This window comes from Lepidochelys kempii, chromosome 6, assembly GCF_965140265.1.
Source record: "Lepidochelys kempii isolate rLepKem1 chromosome 6, rLepKem1.hap2, whole genome shotgun sequence".
Classification (NCBI taxonomy): domain Eukaryota; kingdom Metazoa; phylum Chordata; order Testudines; family Cheloniidae; genus Lepidochelys; species Lepidochelys kempii.
Window position 1 is genome coordinate 66,753,923 of NC_133261.1, and position 22,293 is coordinate 66,776,215.

The following is a 22,293-nucleotide window of genomic DNA, read 5'->3' on the forward strand; positions in this document are numbered from 1 at the left end:
GCTGAGCGGGCTCCATGCTTGCCGTGGTATGGCATCTGCACAGGTAACTCAAGAAAAAAGGCACAAAACGATTGTCTGCCCTTGCTTTCATGGAAGGAGGGAGGGAAGGGGGGCCTGACAATATGTACCCAGAACCACCCGCGTCAATGTTTTAGCCCCATCGGGCACTGGGATTTCTAGCCAGAATTCAAATGGGCGGCGGAGACTGCGGGATAGCTACCCACAGTGCAACGCTCCGGAAGTCGACGGTTGCCTCGGTACTGTGGACACACTCCGCCGACTACATGCACTTAGAGCATTTGTGTGGGGACACACACAATCGACTGTATAAAACCGCTTTCTACAAAACCGACTTCTATACATTCAACCTAATTTCGTAGTGTAAACATACCCTTAGACAAAGCAGTTCTCTTAGGAAAGGTATGTCACTGGTGCCCTGATTCCACCTGGGACTTCCAATGTGACACTTCATATGAGATCAGATGCAAGATAGCAGGTTGGGGTGATGGATGGATGGCAGTCAATCAGGGACTATTTGCTATTACCTCTTAATCTGACTGCAATGTTCCCTCGCCAAATGAAAGCTCCGGGAGACCTCCACTCAGTTCCTTCCAGTCACTGCACATACCTGCGGTCATAATGCTGTTTTTTGGCAGAGATCCTGGGAACTTCAGAAAAATGGAGATTGCATGACTGGTTTAGGCAGTGACACGAGTCACTGCAGGACAACTGAGTGCGCAGTACTGTATTGTGTAATGTTGTGTCTGGGCAGCAGCTCTGGCAACTTCAGAATAATGGAGAATATGATGCTGATCGTAGTAAATCACCGCGGAACAAACCAGGGTAATAGAGAATGTGATGCTGGCTCTATGCAACTATACCGGGAACCCAGGATAATAGAGTGCTGGATACACACACACGTAACAAACTGAGACCACGTATGTACAGACACCAGGCATATCAGTGGGGATCAAACCCAGGACTTTCAATACCAGGCCCACAATTTCTGTAAACTTGAGCTAATGGAGTAGCTTGCTTAGCTGCTTGTAATTAGCAGTCTGTTATTCTCACTGTGGCTGGAGACAGGATTATTCACTCTAAGAGCCTGATTTTCAGAGGCACTGAGCACCGATAGCTCCTCCTGCCTTCAGCTGGAGCGCAGCGCTTCTAAGAATCAGGCCCTAAATCAATACATTACACATGCATCCTCAGGCTCTTTTGTCTTCCTCTTCTGCATAGCTGCATGGTGGGGGAAGAGGGACCTAGATTTTCCCTTCCCATGCTGGTGTAGTCACTGAACATAATTCCTGGCTAGGTGACTGAATAATGGAATTGGCATACCTGCTCCCTTCTCCACCTGCCCCTCAGCATAGAAACCATCATCATGGGCATAATACATCTATGAACCAATGCTGGGGTGGTTGGTCAACCAGCCTTGCCCCTGTTCTATTGCAAATGACTGAAATAAAGAGAGTGTTATGTAACAAAAGATGCCATGGGGATGTACATGGGGCAGCAACCTCTGCTTCCTGACAGGATTCCAAGCTGCCCTCTCCATCCCAAAACAGCCTCTGAGGCAGGGGAACAAATGTCAATTCTTCTGGTTTATTCTCTGTCTAGATAGTTTTCGCCTTCCTGGCTTGGCTTTAAATGTAGACTGGGTAGATGGCTGCCAAGGGACCCATATGTTTGGTTCTGTGAAGAAAGACTGCAGGAAATAGCAGTCTGCCCAAGGGATTCCCTCTCACCATCCTCTCACTCCAGAAGTCCCTCCACAAAACACAGGTTGCCAGAGGCAGCTGGCTAGCCAGCCAGAAGACAGATTTAACACCCCACTGAAAAGGAAGGGAAATAGTAAACCAGGGATGTGAAACTGGTGACTTGGGTTGGGAAACTAAGAGAACCAATCCATCAAAGGCCACCTTTGCATCTACTTAGTAGCTACCCCCAAGCAGTAACCCCCACCCCCTGTTGTAACCAAATAAAAACCACCATTATACATTTGTTTTCTAGGTAATTGTGGTATTGTTGTGGGGGGGGCAGTCCTCTAATCTCTTAAATTCTAACACAGAAAACTGGTGCTCATACAACAGCAATACCTTTCACTTGTCCTTCGAATGATTTAGAAACCTGGTAATTACAAAAAAGAGGATAGGTAGGAGCTTGTTGCTGGTCTTAGAGATGAGAAAGTCAAACTGAGGTTCTGCTTCCTTCATTTGGTATATCCAGGAGGTATGCTGTAGGTGGGGGGCAGCCTTGACAGAACTGGAGAGTGGAGAGAGGGGGAGATAAAAGAATAAAAACAGTTCCAGCCAAGGAACTTCCCGGTATGGTTCCCCTCTAGTCCCATGCTCTCGTGCCCAGAAAGTCAACAGTTCTCTGTGAATCAAGGAGCACAGGGGGCCTTGAGAGGAGAATCCAGGTTAGCCACCACACTTGTCAGCACAATGCTATAGTTCAGCATCATTTTGCCAAGCAACAGTAGTGACAACCCTTCGAGAAGGATCAAGAGCTCATCTTCTCATTAAAGGGGGTTTCCCTCAATGTTCGTGGGCGAAGAAAAGAGGGAGAAAGAAAGCTGCTGTAAGAGACGAAATGAGAAAGAAATAGAAGAAACCCAGAGAGCAAGAGAAGGGAGCATGTTGGGCACAGCTTAGACCCGGGTATGCCTACAGGTTCGCGAGGTGCCTGAGGCTGAGGGAGCCGCAGAAGTGGATGGGGACTCCTCATCTGTCGTGTCTCCCTGCTCTTCCTTGTGGAGGCCGAGGTTGATGTGGGTCTGCAGGGCTGCTGGGGTCAGCCACTCCCTGGGGAGGCAACTTTGGAGGAAAGGGATGCACGAGCTGAAGTAGGCTAGGCGATTCACCCAACGGGGGATCTCCTTCCCACACAGGATCTGCAGAGCAAACAGAAAAGGAACATTGTTACCAGCACCAAGGCAGGTGTATCAGGAGACTGCTATAACCACCACCTCCTCCTCCTCCCCCCCAGTCAGTCAATGGTCTGGATTCCTCAGTGCTCAGAAGATTCCTGTTTGATTACAGGGGCTATCTTTTGAGGTCACAGCCAGCCATAAACTCAAACAATGTAAGCTTCTTCTTGGGGTGCCAAAGGCAAACTCCCAAGTGACTGGCCAGCCCAACCTGTCCCTCAATCAGCAGGTTTGGGGAAGGTGGGGAAAACTACTCCTGTCTGCTCTATCCCCTCGGTCCGCGCTCTCCTTATTTGGGGCTCATAGATCAGAAAGCCAGTCCTGCGGGTAGCTCTCAGAACACAGCTGATACCATTTTCACTCTGTAATGCCAAAAGATTTGGACCGACATTGCCCTGAGCTTCATTAAGCTGACAGTTGGCCGTAACCAGGTGAATGGATGATTGTGAGGAACTATTCTGTCTGCTCCCCACTTTCTGTAACATTGATGCAGTCAGGATGATTAATTTACAAAGTAGATATATGCCATAGCACCTTGAAGTCCTTTTCTTATTGTAACTCTTAGCTCCTCCATTCTTCCTTAAAATAAACTACTGAAATAGTAAAAAAAAAACCACCAAGAACAAATCCAAGTGTCTTGTGGGTCCTACACATACCACATGCATGGCATTGTTTTGTGTATGCTCTCATGTGTACTGCCATGTTTTGTTTTGCTTTGCTAATAACCACGCAAAATCTGACATGATGGCATGGGATGGCTCAGGGGATTGTTTTTGTGACACAGACCCTTTCTCCCCTAGGACATGAGTCCAAATACATTTTTACTGAATAACAGTAGCATGTGGAACTACTTTAAAGTTTAGAGATAAGTGTATGAAACCCAGGGCACTGGTACTAAGCATCAGAGAAGTGAATACATGTCCCTTGAGTAGTTCTTTTGCTTCCAAAATTACTTGTAAACACCCAAATTATGTAGGAATCAGTAATGTTCTACATTTTCATTTTGGGGACAAATTCCTACATCAGTGACTTCCTCATGGAGTCACCACTCCCCCCAAATTTCTAAACACCACTGCCAGATCTTCTCATGGACCATATCCCTACATCATAGATTTAAGAATAGTTAACAGGAAAGGATCTATAGTCCAGACTGATCCACAAGTCACAGTTTCAGAACCACTGAATAAGATTTTGTCAGCAGGTCACTTTAGTTCCATCCAGGATCTTAAGAAAATTCATTTTTTAAATTATATTATATAAATTTAGCCCAACGCTCACCTTTGAAAAGCAAATATTTTACCCATCTATCTCCTTGAACCCTGACCAGTACCTCCAAACCTAGTACCCTTGCCTCCATTTTTGGTTGCATGCCCCTCAATCCCTTTTCCAGCCCCAGTAGCTCTGGTAACATACTGCCTCCTTGGAAAATGAATATATAAAATAAGGGGCCTTTTTTTTAAGTGTGCATTTAATTCTGGGGAAAGGTGCTGGATCAAAGCTAAGAAGGAATCACAAAAATACCATTAGAACAATTAACACAGTAGTGGAGCTTTTGGAGAATTAGTGCTAGAAAAAGAGAAGCAGAAGGAAGGAGTGGTTGGAGCAGCTGTTTTGTTTGATTCCTTTCACTGAGCAGCTCAAAGAAAACTGTGGCAATTGTTCCTGCCATTCCCTGAGTGGAAATGATGCTGAGGGCTTTTGCTTTTATTAGCTTTTTCACAGGGCAAATCAATCAAGCCAGGAGGAACTGTAAAACGTACTTAAGGACACGTGGTCATCAGGCCATCACTCACCAAGTAGGGCAATTTATGGAGCTTGAGGGCAATGATGAAGCCTAAGATCACGTCTACACTAGGAGTGCTACAGTGGTGCAGCTACAGCAGCTCTGTAGTGTAGATGTGACAGGAGGGTGTCACGGGGCAATCCAGAGAGAGACCTTTCAGGCTTTAATCACAAACCAAAACCACTCTAGGTCTCCTTTGCCACCACCATATTGTACTGTGTTTTTCCAGCAGACTACAGCCTGCAGTGTTATTTACATACATTTACAGTCCAGAGCCAGCTTCCCCACTTTCTTCTAGGGCAGGGACCAGTACTAGCAGCAGTCAGTCTTGCCTATCTCTGCCTCCTTCAGCTCTGTCCTCTTCCCCAGCACTGCCTTCCTGTCTGCTTATCTTATCCCAGGAGCTGGGGTTGCTTCCCCCTCAATCAGACCCTCAGCTGTAGTTCTCCTCAGTGAAGTGGCACCCTCAGTCAACTACCCGCCTTCCAGTAAGGTCCCCATTAATATATACAGTACTGGTGGGGAGTGGAGTGACAGGGTGCTAAGTTAGCTCCTGACTCAGCACACCCTGTTACCAAGGGGTTTTCCATAGCCGTAGGTAATCCACCTTGTCGAGTGATGGTCGCTAGGGCAGCGGAAGAATCCTTCCATCAACCTAGCCTTGTCTACATCAGGGGCTAGGCAGGTATAACTACACTGCTCAGGGATGTGACATTTTCACACCCTGAGTGCTGTAGCTATGTCAACCTAGCTTTTAAGTGTAGACCAGGCCTGAGTAGTTCCCCTTCTGTCAGAGACACGCCAGTCTGGGTCTTCACAACCACCAAAGCCATCTTGTTACTATTCCACAGTGGAATAGGAATCTCAACAAGCTAGCAAAGGGAACTTTGGGAAATCCGAACAGTGGTACAGCCTTTTCCTTAGGTCTGAGCTGCCTGCTTTGCAATGTATTGTGGCTGGAGTAGTAGTACTTACCAGTCCAGAGGTAATAGAGAAAATGAGATTAGACCAACTGAACTTAATTAAAGCTGTACAAGGAAAATGAAGAGGGAGAATTCCAATAGTATCTGAATCCCTGGAAACTCTGCCTATTGTAGCTCCCTAGGCAGAATAATCAGTTAGAAACATTACATCAGGAGAACAACTCAACTACCCTGATGGCCAGACATGGTTTCCAGCAGTGTAACCCTTTCCTGGGTGTCACACATGCCAGACAATGCGGAATACTTTTTTCTCCCCCAAGAAGGGCATTCCCTTCTGTGGAGGGCTGTGTGCAAGTCCTTTGAGACACAACAGGTAAACGGTCCTGTATCAGAAATACTAGTCTTGATTTTTCTAGGTCAAAATAAACACACATCATGCTTTCAAAAGGTACCGACTGGCTGCCCTAGGAAACTTAAAAGATCTGTAGTGAATCCTCATCTGGATTCCTGTCAGGCTTTACAGAGTCCCTGGGAGCAGAAGTACTGAAAAGTGGATGGAATAAGGAATGCTGCCTTCTTCCAGTTTGTCTGAGGCAGGGTCGGCTCTAGGCACTAGCAAACCAAGCATGTGCTTGAGGCAGAACTTTTCAAGGGGTGGCACTCTGGCCCTTTTTTTGTGTGTGCGCGCGCTTGGGGTGGCAAAAAACCTAGAGCCGGCCCTGGTCTGAAGCTTTGAGAAGGCAGTTGAGGCTCCTAGCTGTTTCTGCTAATTGGGGCAGGGAGCCTTGTTGCACTAAACAAGCCCTTTAAGTTGACTGTAGAGATGCTTATCCCCCCTCATAAAATGAAGACAGGGAGCTACGAGGGCTGGACTAGGCTGCATCAAACTGAACTCTGAAGAGGTAGCATGGGGATTCTTAGGCATCCATCTGAGAGAGAATACAGCTTGAGTTAACACTAAGGTACCTCTCAAATGTGGCTCAATTTAAGGAACATTACATGAAGGCCTTGTCTACACTACCAAGTTTTGTCACCAAAACTGCCATTCGTCAACCCAAACAGTGAATGCGTACACACTGGGGGGCAACTTTTGTCAGGGACAATGTCTGGTTTTGGCAAAAAAAAAAATACATCCACCCTCACAAGAGATTTATGTCTTTTTCCTCTACATTTTTTTCGACAAAGTGCAAGTGTAGACACCACACTTCATTTCATTGCTTTAATTGGCCTCCAGGAGGTGTCCCACAATGCCCATCCTGACTGCTCTGATCAGCAGTTTGAACTCCACTGCCCTGCAGCCAGGTAAACAATCATCCGTCTCTCCCTCATAGAAGCCCCGGGAATTTTTGAAATTTCATTTCCTGTTGGCTCGGCATGGAGAGGCCTCATTGCATCTTCCCAGGTGACCATGGCAGGTTATAGCAGCACACGCTCTCCTGCTTGGACCACAGCAGAGCTGTTGGATCTGCTCAGGATATGGGGAGAGGAGGCTGTACAGTCCCATCTGCGCTTGAGCCGTAGGAATTGGGATATCTACGGGCAGATTTATCGAGGCTTATGTGAAAAGGGCTATGATCAGGACATGCTGCAGTGCAGAGCGAAGATTAAGCAGCTGATGCAAGCGTACCATAAGGTGAGGGAGGCAACTCGTTGCTCCGCTGCTTCACCTAAGACCTGCAGGTTCTATAAGGAACTGGATGCTATCCTCGTTGGTGACCCCACCTCCATCACCAAGAGCCCTGTGGATACTTTGGAGGACACAAAAATGGCGGAAAGAGGACCTAACGCAGAGGAAGAAGTTACTGATGAAGAGGTGGAGTTAGATGAGGATGTGCAGCTCCCAGCAGGGTCGCCCAGTGAGGCGGGCAGCCAGGAACTGTTCTCCACTAAAGAGGTACCTAGCCAGTCTCAGCAGTTGCTCTCAGCAGTGAGCCAGAAGCTGGAGATGAGACTTCTGGTAAGTGGCTGTGGCTTGCGTAGTGCACAGGTGGGCTCAGGGCAAAGAAATGTGGGAGGCTATCTGGGTTTCTGTGAGCTGGACATTTCCCTGTGTAGCTAATCAATATGGTGGAACAGGGTGTTGATGCATGCTGAGATCTCACGGGAATCCTCCAGAGAGATCTCGAAGAAAGTTTCCTGGAGGTACTCGGTAATCCTCTGCTTAAAGTTCCCTGGCAAAGCAGCTTTGTTCCTTCCCTCATTGTAGGAAACTTTCCCATGCCATATGGAAATCACTTGTGCGGAGACCAAAGCGGCACATAGGCGAGCAGCATAGGGAGCATGGAGTGGATGTACCCTCGTTTCCCAGCTTACCCTTAGCAGTGAGTTGTCTGCTAGAATTATCCCCACCTGTGGAAAAGTATGGGAGAATTTTAGAATTTGTTCCCTAGAATGCTGCACCATGACCCTTGCAAAGAGTGTGCGCTCTTTTCTCCATGTGGAGCGCCCCTTCTTCCCCCCGCCAACACTCACCATGCTTTGGGTGTTCGCAGAGATGTGTACCTGGCTAGAGTCAGTGAGAAAGTGACAGCAATGTTGCAAAAGGTGTATTAATTGAAATGTTTCAATGCTGTGTGTAAATATAACAATCTCGCTTCTGTGCATTGTCCCCTGTGCTTTACCAGATGTGGCCTTCAGGAACACCCCACGCACCCCTGCCGAGCGTCTCCACCAGATAAGATAGTGCCCAAGACGCAGCAAAGATGACATGTTCTGGGACATCCTGCAGTGCTCCAATTCAGAAAAAAGGGAATGAAAGGAGTGCTGGGAAGCCAAATAGCATGACAGAAAAGAGAATAATGCATTTGTTAAGGATGCTAATGAGCAGATGTTTAAAGTAATGGAGGAGCAAATACAGATGCTGAAGTCCTTCATAATACAGCAGACTGAGTAGATCAGCGCTTGACCTCCACTGCAGCACATTCAGAACTCTTTTCCATGCCCTGCCAACCTCCTCCCGCTCATTTCTTTCCACCTTCTGGAACTTCTCGGTTTCCTCTTCACTCCACCCCCTCGGACAACTTTCACAATGATAGCTGGACCTACACACAGCTGTGAAAGTCTGCCCTTCCCTGGTTCCTCCTTTCCCGCCAAGCATCTGTATGTTTGTGTGCGCTATTTCTTGTGCAATAAAAGAAAACTTTTATAATAGTAAATCATCTTTTTTTTGGTACAAGAGGAGATTGCAGGCACTGCCAATACATGCACAGGCATTTTAATCACTTTATTATAGGAATATAAGGCCCCAAATGTCACCATTGCCCCCTAGAAAAACTACATGTAATGTAACATTAAAGCAATTAAGACAGAGAGATATGTCAAAGTGCTGCCTCAAAGCCTCCCTGCTTCAAATAGCTACTCTCTGGGCTCCTCTGACAGCCCTGGTATCTGGCTGCTCAAAATCAGTGGCCAAGGAGTCTGCCTCAGCATTCCACCCCTGAGTTCACCCTTAGCTTCACAGAGATTATGCAATGTACGGCATGCTGCTATGACCACGGGAATATTATCATCAGTAAGGTCCAACCTGCCATAAAGGCATCGCCAGCGTGCCTTTAATATGCCAAAGGCACATTCAACTGTCATCCGGTGCCTACTGAGCCTGTTGTTGAACTGCTCCTTATTGCTGTCCAGGTGTCCCGTGTAAGGTTTCATGAGCCACGGCTATAAGGGGTACACAGGGTACCCCAGGATCACTATGGGCATTTCAACCCCCTGCACCTGTAATCTTCTGGTTAGGAAAGAAAGTCCCCGCTTGCAGCTTTCTGTACAGGCCTGTGATCCTGAAGATGCATGTGTCATGCACCTTCCCAGACCACCCCACATTAATGTCAGTGATCCACAAGTGCCTGCAACACTATGGAGAAGTACCCTTTCCTATTGATGGACTCCATTACAAGGTGGTCTAGTGCCAAAATTAGAATGTGTGTGCCATCTATCGCCTCTCCACAGTTAGGGAAACCCATTTCTCCAAAGCCGTCCACTATTTCATGCACATTTCCCAGTCATGGTCCTTCGTAGCAGGTTATGATTTATTGCCCTGCACACTTGCATTAACATAGCCCCAACGGGCGACTTCCCCATTCCAAATGGATTCACGACTGACTAGTAGCAGTCTGGAGTTGCCAGCTTCTACACAGCGATTGCCACACGCTTCTCTACTGAGAGGGCAGCTCTCATTTTGGTGTCCTTGCACCGCAGGTCTGGGGCCAGCCCTGCGGACAGTTCCAGGAAGGTGCTTTCCGAATCCAGAAGTTCTGTAGCCACTGCTCGTCATCCCACACCTGCATGACAATATGATAGGTACAGCTTGTTTCACGAGCCCAAAAGTGATGGTCTATCCTATGCACCTGCTCTGTGAATGCCAAAAGCAATCTAAAGTTGCTCCTATCCAGAATGCGCAGAATGTCAGGCACCTGTGAGTCTTCCTCAGTTAGGAACTTCATGATTAACTGCACTGCCATCCACAATATCTTCATGACCGTTAACAGAGCTTAGCAGAGCAGTGGGGGATCGATCCCTTCTCACAAAGATGCTGGGGTGCCCAGCAAAGGGCCGCTGAAAAAATGCCGTGAAAGAAAGCTGGAAGCCCATGGAGTGCTGGGAAAGAAAGTAATGCATCATGGGACATTTAGCACTGTCCCAAGATGCACCGCGATCCACTCTGTCATCCCACAACACCTAGCAACAGAAGGACTGTGGGATAGGTACCCACAGTACATTGATCACATTGTCAATGATGGTGCCCCCACTGTGGACGTGATCTGCCGACAGAGGGAGCAAGTGTGAACATGAAATTGTGATTTGTATTAGGTTGACTTTTGGGTGTTTGACATCACTTTTGTTGACACAAATTGGTAGTGTAGACAGTGGCCATTTGAGAGGTACAGCTACTAGAGAAAAAATCCAAAATACACATTCCAGGAACAGTTTTTTTTGTTCATACAAAACCCCTGTGAATTGTATCCATTCATTGCTGTTGGCCCTGGACCTTCCACAGCTTCTGTATTCAATCTGAGCTATTCCTCTTGCACCACTACATTTTGGTGTCATGGGGGCTCTCACTGCTCCTACAGACAGATTCAACACTGTGGGCTAGCGAGAGTAGGTACTGAGAGTCACTGCTTATCCCCATGTACGTCCTGCATCTTCCCCCATCTTCCTTCTGGATTAACGGCTCACACTAAAACCTGCACACTTCATGCATTGCCCCCATTTGAGGCAGGAAACTTCTGTAGCAGCTGTGTGTACTTACTGCTGCCACTAGGGGGCATTTTACAGTAGAGAAGGTGGCTTCCCTTTACTAGAAGTTCTTCTGGGGTGTGTGGCTAAGAGCTGCAAATGGCCCCGCTGCTGTCTGGGAAGCCAAGTGGAAACACAGTTCAGACATACAGAGCAGAAGCCAAAAGTGAGGGAGAAATGGGAACTGACAGTCTGGAATCTATTTCTGTGGAGCTTTCAAGTCCACACCAGTGCTTCAGCTCACCAATCTACAAGTTATGCAGGAAATAGAGAGGGCCTCTGAGCCCCTGAAGTTAGGCCTAATTCCCATCCTCCAACGTATTAGAGTTTAATTCATTTAAATGAAGGAAAATAGCAGAAATTTATAACATCCATCATGTGCTTAAAGCATGTTATTGCTGGCAGCCACATCCTTTACTACTGCTGGAACTGACAGCTGGGTAATCTGACCCACATACGCCAGAAATGCTACTTCACATGCAATAGGAGAGTGACAAAAAGTGTGATAAAAAACATTTGGAATAACGCAACAGGAAACTATCGTCCCTAAATGGTACTATGCAGCAAACTGAATAGTTCCCTAAATATCACTGATATTTAGGTTTAGACCAATATCTCCAAATACCCCTGTGATATTTGGGATATCTAGAAATGTACTGGGGACCTAAACATGAGAATGGGGATAAGGAGGGAACACAGTTAGCAGGAAGGTGAGAGAAGAGCCACAAGAATGATTAAAGGATTAGAAAACCTGCCTTATAGTGATAGACTCAAGAAACTTAATCTACTTAGCTTAACAAAGAGAAGGTTAAGCAGGGAGTCTATTGCAGTCCATAAGTGCCTACATGAGAAACAAATATTTAATAAAGGGATCTTTAGTCTAGCAAAGAAGGTATAATATGATCCAATGGCTGGAAATTGAAGCCCGACAAATTAAGCCTGGAAATACATTTTGAACAGTAAAAAGAAAAGGAGTACTTGTGGCAGTAGCTCATGAAAGCTTATGCTCAAATAAATTTGTTAGTCTCTAAGGTGCCACAAGTACTCCTTTTCTTTTTGCGGATACAGACTAACACAGCTGCTACTCTGAAACCTGTCATTTTGAACAGTGATGGTAATTAACTTTTGGAACAACTTATCGAGGTTCCTGGTGGATTCTCCATCACTGGCAATTTTTAAATCAAGACTGGAAGTGTTTCTAAAAGCTCTGCTCTAGGAATTATTGTGGGGAAGTTCTATGGCCTGGGTTATACAAGAGGGCAAACTAGATGATCACAATGCTCCATTCTGGCCTTGGAATCTATGAATCAGTGGCAAGTAACAGACCACAGGATCTTCTGCTACATTACTGATCACAGCTTCATAGACTGAGAGAACATAGTAGAGGGATAAAACTGACTTCACTGGAGTCACCTAGCTGAGATCTAGTACCATGGACCACATTTTTTGTATAATGATCTCACCTACCTAACGTTACGTTCTCTTTTAGTTACTACAGGGAACGTCAACCTCAGCAAGATTACTATAGCATGTCAATGGACCCTTCAATGGAAAAAAATAAGTCTCTGGTCCTTTCCCCTGCAGTGATACAATCTAAAGTGAAACCTGATGGCTAGAGTGGCTTGTTAATGAAAAAGAGAACTTCGCCACTGCAAGGAGGTTCTATCCTGCAAATCCCAGGAGGAATGCCTCCCTCATCTACTCTCCTCCCATCCTATCCCCTCTCATCTTACCCCACCCCCCATCCAATTTTCATATGCTCCTCCCTCTGCAGACCTCGGAGGACTGTAAGAAGGGCAGGGCCGACTCCAGGCACCAGCGAAGGAAGCAGGTGCCTGGGGTGGCCAATAGAAAGGGGCGGCACGTCCTGGTCTTCGGGAGCAATTCAGCAGCGAGTCCTTCATTCCCTCTTCCTCGGCAATTCGGCGGCAGCTCAATCGGATTTTTCTTTTCTTTTTTTTTTTTCTTTGCCGCTTGGGCGGCAGAAAACCTGGAGCCGGCCCTGAGGAAGGAAGTCCTTGTCCTGCAAACCTTAGGACACCTGCAGCGGGATGGGACTGCAGACAACAGGAGGTCTGAGCCTTTTCAGACTCTGACAGACTTACATTGCCTTGTTGGAGGCCTAATAAACTCTCTAGACTCACTTGAGGCAGGCACATCTCAGCAGTTTTGGTGTGTATTACCTTTCAAGAATGAGAGTTTGTAAGAACAACACTGTATAATCTTCACACATTATAAAATGCAGAGTGACGGTTACACTTCTCAAACACAACTCCCAAACCATCTTAACTCTATCTCCATGCCCGGGCCCTCAGAAATCAGAAACTCCTAATTCTTAATCCAACCACTACAGAATTTCCTTTCATCAGTGACCACAAAGACTAGAAAGCTTCAACATTAAGCATATAATTGTTGCGCTGCTTCACAACCTTCTTTAGGATCATACTTAGAGTGCACACAGAATTTTACAAATTTCTGATTAGACAAACAACACAGTGAAGGCAATCATTTCCCACACTTCATTAAGGGTCTGATCCAAAGCTTCATGAAGTCAATGTGAGTCTTCCCAAGGGCTTTGACTCAGACTCTAAGGGCAGAATCCTGCAAGGAGCTGAAGGTATTTAGTACATTGTAGATGGCTCTCATCAAGCCCTCAGAACCAGGCCTTGTGATTCAATGTGGCAACCAGTTCTACAGATGCCAGAAGACACAGACTGGCAGGTCTCCTTTTACAAACTTCATATGCCAGATTATGCTATTGTGCAAACATGTGAAAAGAAAGAGTTACTGTGTTGACAACGCAGCACAATTAGCATTTGGGCATTCATAGATTAAATTTTAGAATCAATGCTCTGTGGTGCGTGCTTTTAATGCTCTGCATGCAAAGAAGGGAAGATGGTAGCCTCGCATCTCTATGAAGGCAGAGTTACGGGAGCCTGGGTACCTTGTGGACAAGTGCAACTTGAACTCCGTACTTCCTGGTTGTCTAACATGAGTTTGTTTGTTTTAAACAACATTCCTGAAAGGTAACATGCACTCAAGCATGAAACCATAACTTGAGATGTAGTGAAAAACAACTTCACATAAGAACTGCCATAATGGGTCAGACTAATGTCCATCTAGCCCAGTATCCTATCTCTGACAGCAGCCAAATCCAGAGCTTCAGGGGAAGTGTATAGAACAGGGCAATTTTTGAGAGATCCATCCCATCTTCCCCTCTGCTTCTGGCAGAGGTTTAGGGTCACCTCAAACACAGAATTATGTCCCTGATTAGCTTAGCTAATACCCATTGATGGACCTATCCTCCATGAACTTATCTAGTTCTTTTTTGAACTCAGTTATACTTTTGGTCTTCACAACATCCCCTGGCAATGAGTTCTATAGGTCAATTGTGCACTGTGTGGAAAAAGTATTTCCTTTTGTTTCTACAATAGAACCTCAAAGTTACAAATACCTTGGGGAATGGAAGTTGTTTGTAACTCTGAAATGTTTGTAACTGAATAAAACATGTTGGCTGTTGTTTCAAAAGTTTACAGATGAACATTGACTTAATACAGCTTTGAAACTTTACAGTGCAGAAGAAAAATGCTGCTTTTGACCATCTTAATTTAAATGAAACAAGCACAGAAACAGTTTCCTTACCTTGTCAAATCTTTTTTTTAAACTTTCCCTTTTATTTTTTTAGTAGTTTACATTTAACACAGTACTGAACTGTATTTGTTTCTTTTTTTTGGTCTCTGCTGCTGCCTGATTGCATTTTTTTGGTTCCAAATGAGGTGTGTGGTTGACCAGTCAGTTTGGAACTCTGGTGTTTGTAATCTGAGGTTCTTCTGTATTAAACCTGCTGCTTATTAATTTCATTGGGTGATCTTTGGTTTTTGTTTGTGGGGAAAAGCAAATAAAACTTCTCTATTCACTTTTTCCATCTCATTTATGATTTTATATATCTATCATATTTCCTCTCCTTTGTCTCTTTTCTAAACTGAACAGCCCTAACCTTCTGAGTCTCTCAACATATGGAAGCTGTTCCATACCCTGGATCATCTTTGTTGCCCTTCTCTGAACCATTTTCAGTTCCATTATATTCTTTTAGATATGGGGTGACCAGAACCAGACACACTAAACCATGGATTTATATTGTGGCGCATGAGATTTTTGGTCTTATTTTCTGTCACTTTCCAAATAGCTCCTAACATTTTGTTAGCCTTTTTGACCACTGCTGCGCGTTGAACTGACGTTTTCAGAGAAGTATTCATGACGTCTCCAAGATCTCTTTCCTGAGTGATAACAGCTAATTTAGAGCCCATCATTATATATTGCTATTTTTTCCAAAGTGCATAACTTTGCATTTATCAATGTTGAATTTAATCTGCCATTTTGTTGCCAAGTCACCCAGTTTTGTGAGATCCCACTACAACTCTGCACAGTCAGCTTTGGACTTAACTATCTTGAATAATTTTGAATATGCAAGCGCTGCCATTTCACTGGCAAATCCCTTTTCCAGATCATTAAATAATATGTTGAACAGTACAGGTCCCAGCACAGACCCTTGCAGGACCTTGCTGTTTACCTCCCTCCATTGTGAAAACTGACCATTTACTTCTGGCCTTTGTTTCCTATCTTTTAACTAGTTACTGGTCCATGAGAAGACCTTCCCTGTTATCCCATGAATGCTTAGTTTCCTTAAAAGCCTTAGTAAAGTTTTCACTTTGGAATTAATTGTTTAGACTAAATTTGTTTTATAGTTACCGTGTAAAAACTTGAACTTACACCCCAGGGAGTGTAACTAGCCTGCATAGATCAACAAAATAGACTGAGTGGCAACATACCATAAAGCTCAGGCCAGACTGCATTCAGTGTGCATGCACTAAAGGAGCAGTACTGTGAATGGCCTTCATCTCACAGTGTGGAGAACAGCTGAGACTAGTAAATGAGTATGAATGGACTCAGTAGTTAACTTGTTTTCAGGGAATTGATATCCTAAGGCCAATGGGGAAAGGGGTGAGAAGCTTTAAAATCAGCACAAGCAGGGCTGCCCAGATGCCCCTGTGCAATCACTTTCTGGTCCACCCTGGGTGTGACATGGTCCTCATGGAGATTCTCCCTAGAATCCCAGTCACTTTCCTCATGTAAAGTGAAACAAGCCCTCTGCACTGTCAAAATGAACCTGGAAAGGAGGTTGCAAAAGGGAAAGAGCAGGAAGAAATGATGGGTCTGCCAAACCATCACTCATACTCCCTCTGCCTACTTGCAGGAACATGGCAGTTGCATCTCTATGTCCCCGTGCTAGAGGATATAGCTGCATGTACATAGGAATCCATGAGCAGAGAAGTTATGAGACAGGAAAAAAAAATCAGGGTCAAATGAAACAGCTGGTTCTAGGGCTGTGGGTGAGGAAGTGCTATTTCAGCCCAGCCAACCAGGGCTCCAGTTGAGATGCTCAAAGGCTGAGAGTCTGGACTACAGGCCATCTTGATGAACAAAACAAGGAGTCAGATTCACCAATGGTATCAACCTGTTCAGCTGTAAACCAAGCCTGCCATGTGAAGATATTCCCCTGTGTGAAAGTCATTGAGACTAGGATTTAAGTACAGCAAGAAGATTCAGGATGACAAGATAGGTAACAAGTGGCCTAATAACAGAAGGCCCTCTAGGGAAGACTGAGTATAATTAAGACTGGGACTACTGGTGACACTTAGAATAATGGTTATCATACCAAATGGATGAATAACTGTAATTCACTCAAGCTATTGCAAGGGCACAGAGGAATTCTTCTTTCGCAGCAGGGTGTTCCTGCCAGGCCAATGTCTCAGAACAGCCACAGCTCAGAGTTTCACCCCTTGGAGTGTGGATTCCATGCTGAACATGTCTTCTAGACCAATCCCATTGTGTGTTGTGATGAGCTTCTTCCCTGAAGGGTTGACTCTGACACTCCAGTTTTTCTTTTCCCAGCTGCTCTTCTCTAACAACTATACAGAAGCAACAGGTTGGTGGAGTGGCGGGAGACAGGGAAAGATCAGAGGTAGAATCCAGCAGCTCTTGGGGGCGGGGGGAATTGCTCCCAAACAAGACTCCCAATCCTGCAAAAACTAACTGCCACACCTAGATAATTTGCTTACTCTTCTGACACTTCTTACTTATCAACTGGCTTCTGTTATAAGTCGGCTGGGCAGAATTTGATTTTTTTATACATGTAATTTCGGTGGTTATTATCAGTGTTTATATTTAAGCATTTTCTTCTATTTTTATGGTTTTAAATTTTCGCAGTTGTGGGAAATTATGGGGGGTCCAAACAATAGATGCTCAGGCCATAAATTATTTAATGAATGTAGTTATTGAGATTCAAAAAGTTAAAGCTTTACAGCCATTGAAACAGAAATTGTCAACATCACATGTCAAAATATACAAAATAAATATCCTTAAATCAAACTAAGAACTCAAGCAGCATTTTTCTTATTTTGCCTATCTGTAAATTTCAATTATCATCAATGGAAATATTTTTGTGCCTGTGTTTATGGTAAAATTGACATTTTCTGATAAAAATCCAATCCTTCCAAGCTTAGTTATAAGGATTAGGTTTTTCCTTGCCATCTAGAGCTGTGCAAAAGAGGAATATGTTTTCATGCCATTGCACATGCAAAAATGTCATGCTGCTATGACCAGGAAAATTCAGGCCAGATCCTGAGCTGGTGAAAATTGGCATAGTTCCTCTGACTACAGTGGGATTATGCCAATTTATGACAGTTGAGAACATGTGCCTTTGTTTTTAATGAGATACCTGCAAATTTCATATAATTTGCTGGACAATAGGACCACTTTAAAATGGAAATGTAAGGGGTTTGTGTTCTTAATTCAAATTTCTTACCCACAAGTGCGGATAGATGGGGACTGAGGCTGGACCAAGAGTGAGCACAGGCAATTATAAGAAAGGCCATACTAGGTCAAACCAATGGTCCATCTAGCCCAAAATCCTTCCTCGAATAATGGGAGTACCAAAGCTTCAGGAGGAGTGTACAGAACAGGGCCATTTTGGAAAGTTCTACCTGTCTTCCCCTACCAGCTTCTGGCACTTAGAGGTTTAGGGTTGCCGCAAACATGGGGTTACATGCTTGACCATTTTGGCTAACAGCCATTGATGGACCTATCCTCCATGAACTTATCTAATTCTTTTTTGAACTCTGTTATATTTTTGGCCATCACAACATCCCCTGGCAACACGTTCCACAGGTTAATGATGCATTGGGTGAAAAAAGTACTTCCTTTTGTTTGTATTAAACCCGCTGCCTGTTAATTTCATTGGATGACTCCTGAGTTTTGTATTGTGGAAAAGGGCAAATAAAACTTCTCTATTCACTTTTTCCATATCATTCACAGTTTTATATACCTCTGTCATATCCCCTCCTCCCCTTAATCATCTCTTTTATAAGAGGTCTGCTACTAGGGTCCTTGATTCCAAAAGGGCAAATTAAAAAAAAATTAAAGGAATTAGTTAGGGAAGCGGACTAGACTGAAGAACTCAAGTTTCTGAATGTGGAGGAGGCTTGGAATTACTTTAAGTCAAAGTTGAGGAAACTATCTGAAGCCTGCATCACAAGCAAGGGGGAAAATTTGTAGAGAAGGGTCCAGACCAAACTGGATGAACAAGCATCTCAAATAGGTTATTAAGAGAAAGCAGAAAGCCTATAAGGAATAGAAGAAAGGATGGATCAGCAAGGAAAGCTACCTCTTGGAGGTCAGAAAGTGTAGAGGAAAAGTGAGAATTGCCAAAAGCCAAGGAGAGTTGGACCTTGCAAAGAAAATTAAAACCAATAGTAAGAGATTCCTTAGCCAACTAAATAAAAAGAAAACAAGGAAAGAAGAAGAAGTGGGACCTCTAAGCACTGAGGATCAGGTGAAGATTAAAGACAATCTAGGCACTGCCAAACACCTAAATGAATATTTTCCCTTTTTTTAATAAGGGTAATGAGGAGCTTGGGGGCACGGGCAGCATGACTAATGACAACGAGGTTATGGAAGCAGAAATCATCACATCTGAGGTGGAAGCCAAACATAAACATCTTAATGGAACCAGATCAGGGAACCCAGATAATCTCCATCCAAGAATGTTAAAGGAACTGGCACATGAAATTGCCACCCCAATAGCAAAGGATTTTTAATGAATATATAAACTTGTGGGAGAGGTCATACCCTATGACTGGAGAAGTGAAAAATATATTTAAGAAAGGAAAAAATAGTGACTGGGAAACTACAGACCCATGAGTTTGATCTTAACTGCAAGCAAGGACTTAGAACAAATTTTGAAAGAGAGAGTAGTTAAATCCATAGAGGTAAATGGTAATCAGGATAAAATACAATAGGGTTTTACAAAAGGTAATTATGTTGGTCTGCCACAATCTCTTTCTTTGAGAGGATAACCAATTTTCTACAAAGAAAATGTAGTAGATCTAATCTACCTTGATTTCAGGAAGGCATTTGATGCAGTTCCACATGGGAAATTATTAGTTAAATAGGAAAGGATAGGAATTAATATGAGAATTGAAAGGTGGATAAGGATCTGGTTAAAGGGGAGATTACAAAAGGTCATACTGCAAGGTGAACGGTCAGCCTGGAGGGAGGTTATGAGTGGAGTTCCTCAAGGATAGGTCTTGGGACTGGTCATATTTAACACTTCCATTAACGACCTTGGCACATAAAAGTAGCTGTGTGCTAATACAATTTGCAGATAACACAACATTGGGAGGTACTGCTAATACAGAGGAGAACCATAATATCATACAAGATTTGGATGACCTTGAAAACTGTAGTAAAAGAGCTAGGAAGAAAAGTGCAGGTCATGCACTTAGGGATTAACTACAAGACTTTTTTGCTATAAACTGGAGATGTATCAGTTAGCAGCAACAGAGAGGGAGTAAGATCTGGGTGTATTGGTTGATCACAGGATGACTATGAGCTGCCAATGTGATGTTACCATGAAAAAGGCTAATGCAATCCTGGGATACATCAGGCAAGGTATTTTCAGCAGAGACAGGGAAGTGTTACTACCATTATCCAGGCACTGGCGAGACCTCATCTGAAATTCTGTGTGCAATTCATGTTTAGGAAAGATGATTTCACACTGGAACAGGTGCAGAGAAAGGCTTTTAGGATGGTCAGAGGTACGAAGAACCTACTTCACAAGAGGAGACTTAATGATCTTAGCTTGTTTAGCCTAACAAAATGAAGGCTGAGGGGAGATATGGTTGCTCTCTAGAAATGCATCAGAGGGAAAAACACCAGGACGGGAGACAAGGAGTACTTGTGGTGGCACCTTAGAAACTAACCAATGTATCTGAGCGTGAGCTTTTGTGAGCTACAGCTCACTTCATCGGATACATGCAGTGGAAAATACGGTGGGGAGATTTATATACACAGAGAACATGAAACAATGGGTGTTACCATACACACTGTAACGAGAGTGATCAGGTAAGGTGAGCTATTACCAGCAGGAGAGTGGGGGGGAACCTTTTGTAGTGATAATCAAGGTGGGCCATTTCCAGCAATTGACAAGAACGTCACTCGATTACAGACCTAAAAGTGGCAATTCTTCAACAAAAAAAACTTCAAAAACAGACTCCAACGAGAGACTGCTGAATTGGAATTAATTTGCAAACTGGATATAATTAACATAGGCTTGAATAGAGACTGAGAATGGATGGGTCATTACACAAAGTTAAACTATTTCCCCATGTTTATTCCCACCCCCACTGTTCCTCAGACGTTCTTGTCAACTGCTGGAAATGGCCCACCTTGATTATCACTACAAAAGGTTCCCCCCACCACCCCTGCTGGTAATAGCTCACCTTACCTGATCACTCTCGTTACAGTGTGTATGGTAACACCCATTCTTTCATGTTCTCTGTGTATATAAATCTCCCCACTGTATTTTCCACTGAATGCATCCGAGGAAGTGAGCTGTAGCTCACGAAAGCTTATGCTCAAATACATTTGTTACTCTCTAAGGTGCCACAAGTCCTTCTTTTCTTTTTGCAGATACAGACTAGCACGGCTGCTACTCTGAAACCAGGAAGGAAGAGGAGTTATTTAAGTTAAGAACCAAAACTGACACGAACAAATGGATATAAACTGTCTATCCGTAAGTTTGGGCTTGAAATTAGACAAAGGTTTCTAACTGTCAGAGGAGTGAAGTTCTGGAAAAATCTTCCAAGGGGAGAAGTGGGGACAAAATAATTAACTTATTTTAAGACTGAGTTTAATAAATTTATGTAGGAGATGGCATGATGAGATTGCATACAGTGGCATATGGCCCATCCACAACTGCTATTAGCGAATATCCCCAATGGCAAGAGATGGGACACAAGATGGGGAGGGTTCCAAGTTACTACAGAGAATTTTTTCCCAGGTGTCTGGCTGGCAGGTCTTGCCTACATGCTCAGGGTCTAACTAATCATCATATTTGGGGTAGGGAAGGAATTTTCTCTCAGGGCCAGCTTGGCAGAGATATTGGGGGAATTTCAACTTCCTCTGCACCATGGGGCACGAGTCACTTGCTGGTTTGCACTAGAGTAAATGGTGGATTCTCTGTAACTTGAAGTATTTAAATCAAGATTTGAGAACTTCAGTAACTCAGCCAGAGGTTATGGGCCTATTACAGGAGTGAGTGAGTAAGGTTTTGTGGCCTGCAATGTGCAGGTCTAACCAGGTGATCATCATAGTCCATTCTCAAAAAGAAAAGGAGTACTTGTGGCACCTTAGAGACTAACCAATTTATTTGAGCATGAGCTTTCGTGAGCTACAGCTCACTTAGAGACTAACCAATTTATTTGAGCATGAGCTTTCGTGAGCTACAGCTCACTTCATAGTGAGCTGTAGCTCACGAAAGCTCATGCTCAAATAAATTGGTTAGTCTCTAAGGTGCCACAAGTACTCCTTTTCTTTTTGCGAATACAGACTAACACGGCTGTTACTCTGAAACATAGTCCATTCTGGCCCTCATGTCTATGACTAAATTGAACAGCTCTAATCTTTTTAGTCTCTCCTTGTACGTCAGCTGATCCATACCCTTAATCATCTTTGTTGCCCTCTCTGAACCATTTATCTGTTAATCATTTTCATTGAGCTGAGAGAATCATTCAGTGCAGCCAAGAGTGTAAAGATTAGTGATGAAAGAATAATCTTTTAGACTTTTATATAGCATATTTCATCCCAAGGAATTCTAAAATGCTTCATAAACTTAAACTGATAATAGAAGCTATTCCTAGAAATCTGCTCATTTCACTGCTTTACTGTGGCCAGACCTGAAATAAAACAGCTGCTGTATTCAACAGAAAAACTACACAACCTTATGGCAGGAAATAAAGAAAAATCACCTCCAATTGAAACTGCAGGAGGAATTTATGGATACAGAATGTCATTATTAA

At 44.0% G+C, this 22,293-nt stretch overlaps 1 protein-coding gene across 1 annotated transcript in view; it reads right to left on the reverse strand.

The window, feature by feature from the left end:
• Positions 1-341: 341 nt before the first annotated feature.
• Positions 342-22,293, reverse strand: part of LOC140913860 (deubiquitinase DESI2-like) — a 78,379-nt gene continuing 56,427 nt past the window's right edge. Inside the window, exon 5 of the mRNA XM_073350669.1 lies at positions 342-2,896. Within this exon, the coding sequence (XP_073206770.1) occupies positions 2,654-2,896 (243 nt within the window). The 3' untranslated portion in view covers positions 342-2,653. The remainder of the gene's footprint in view (positions 2,897-22,293) is intronic.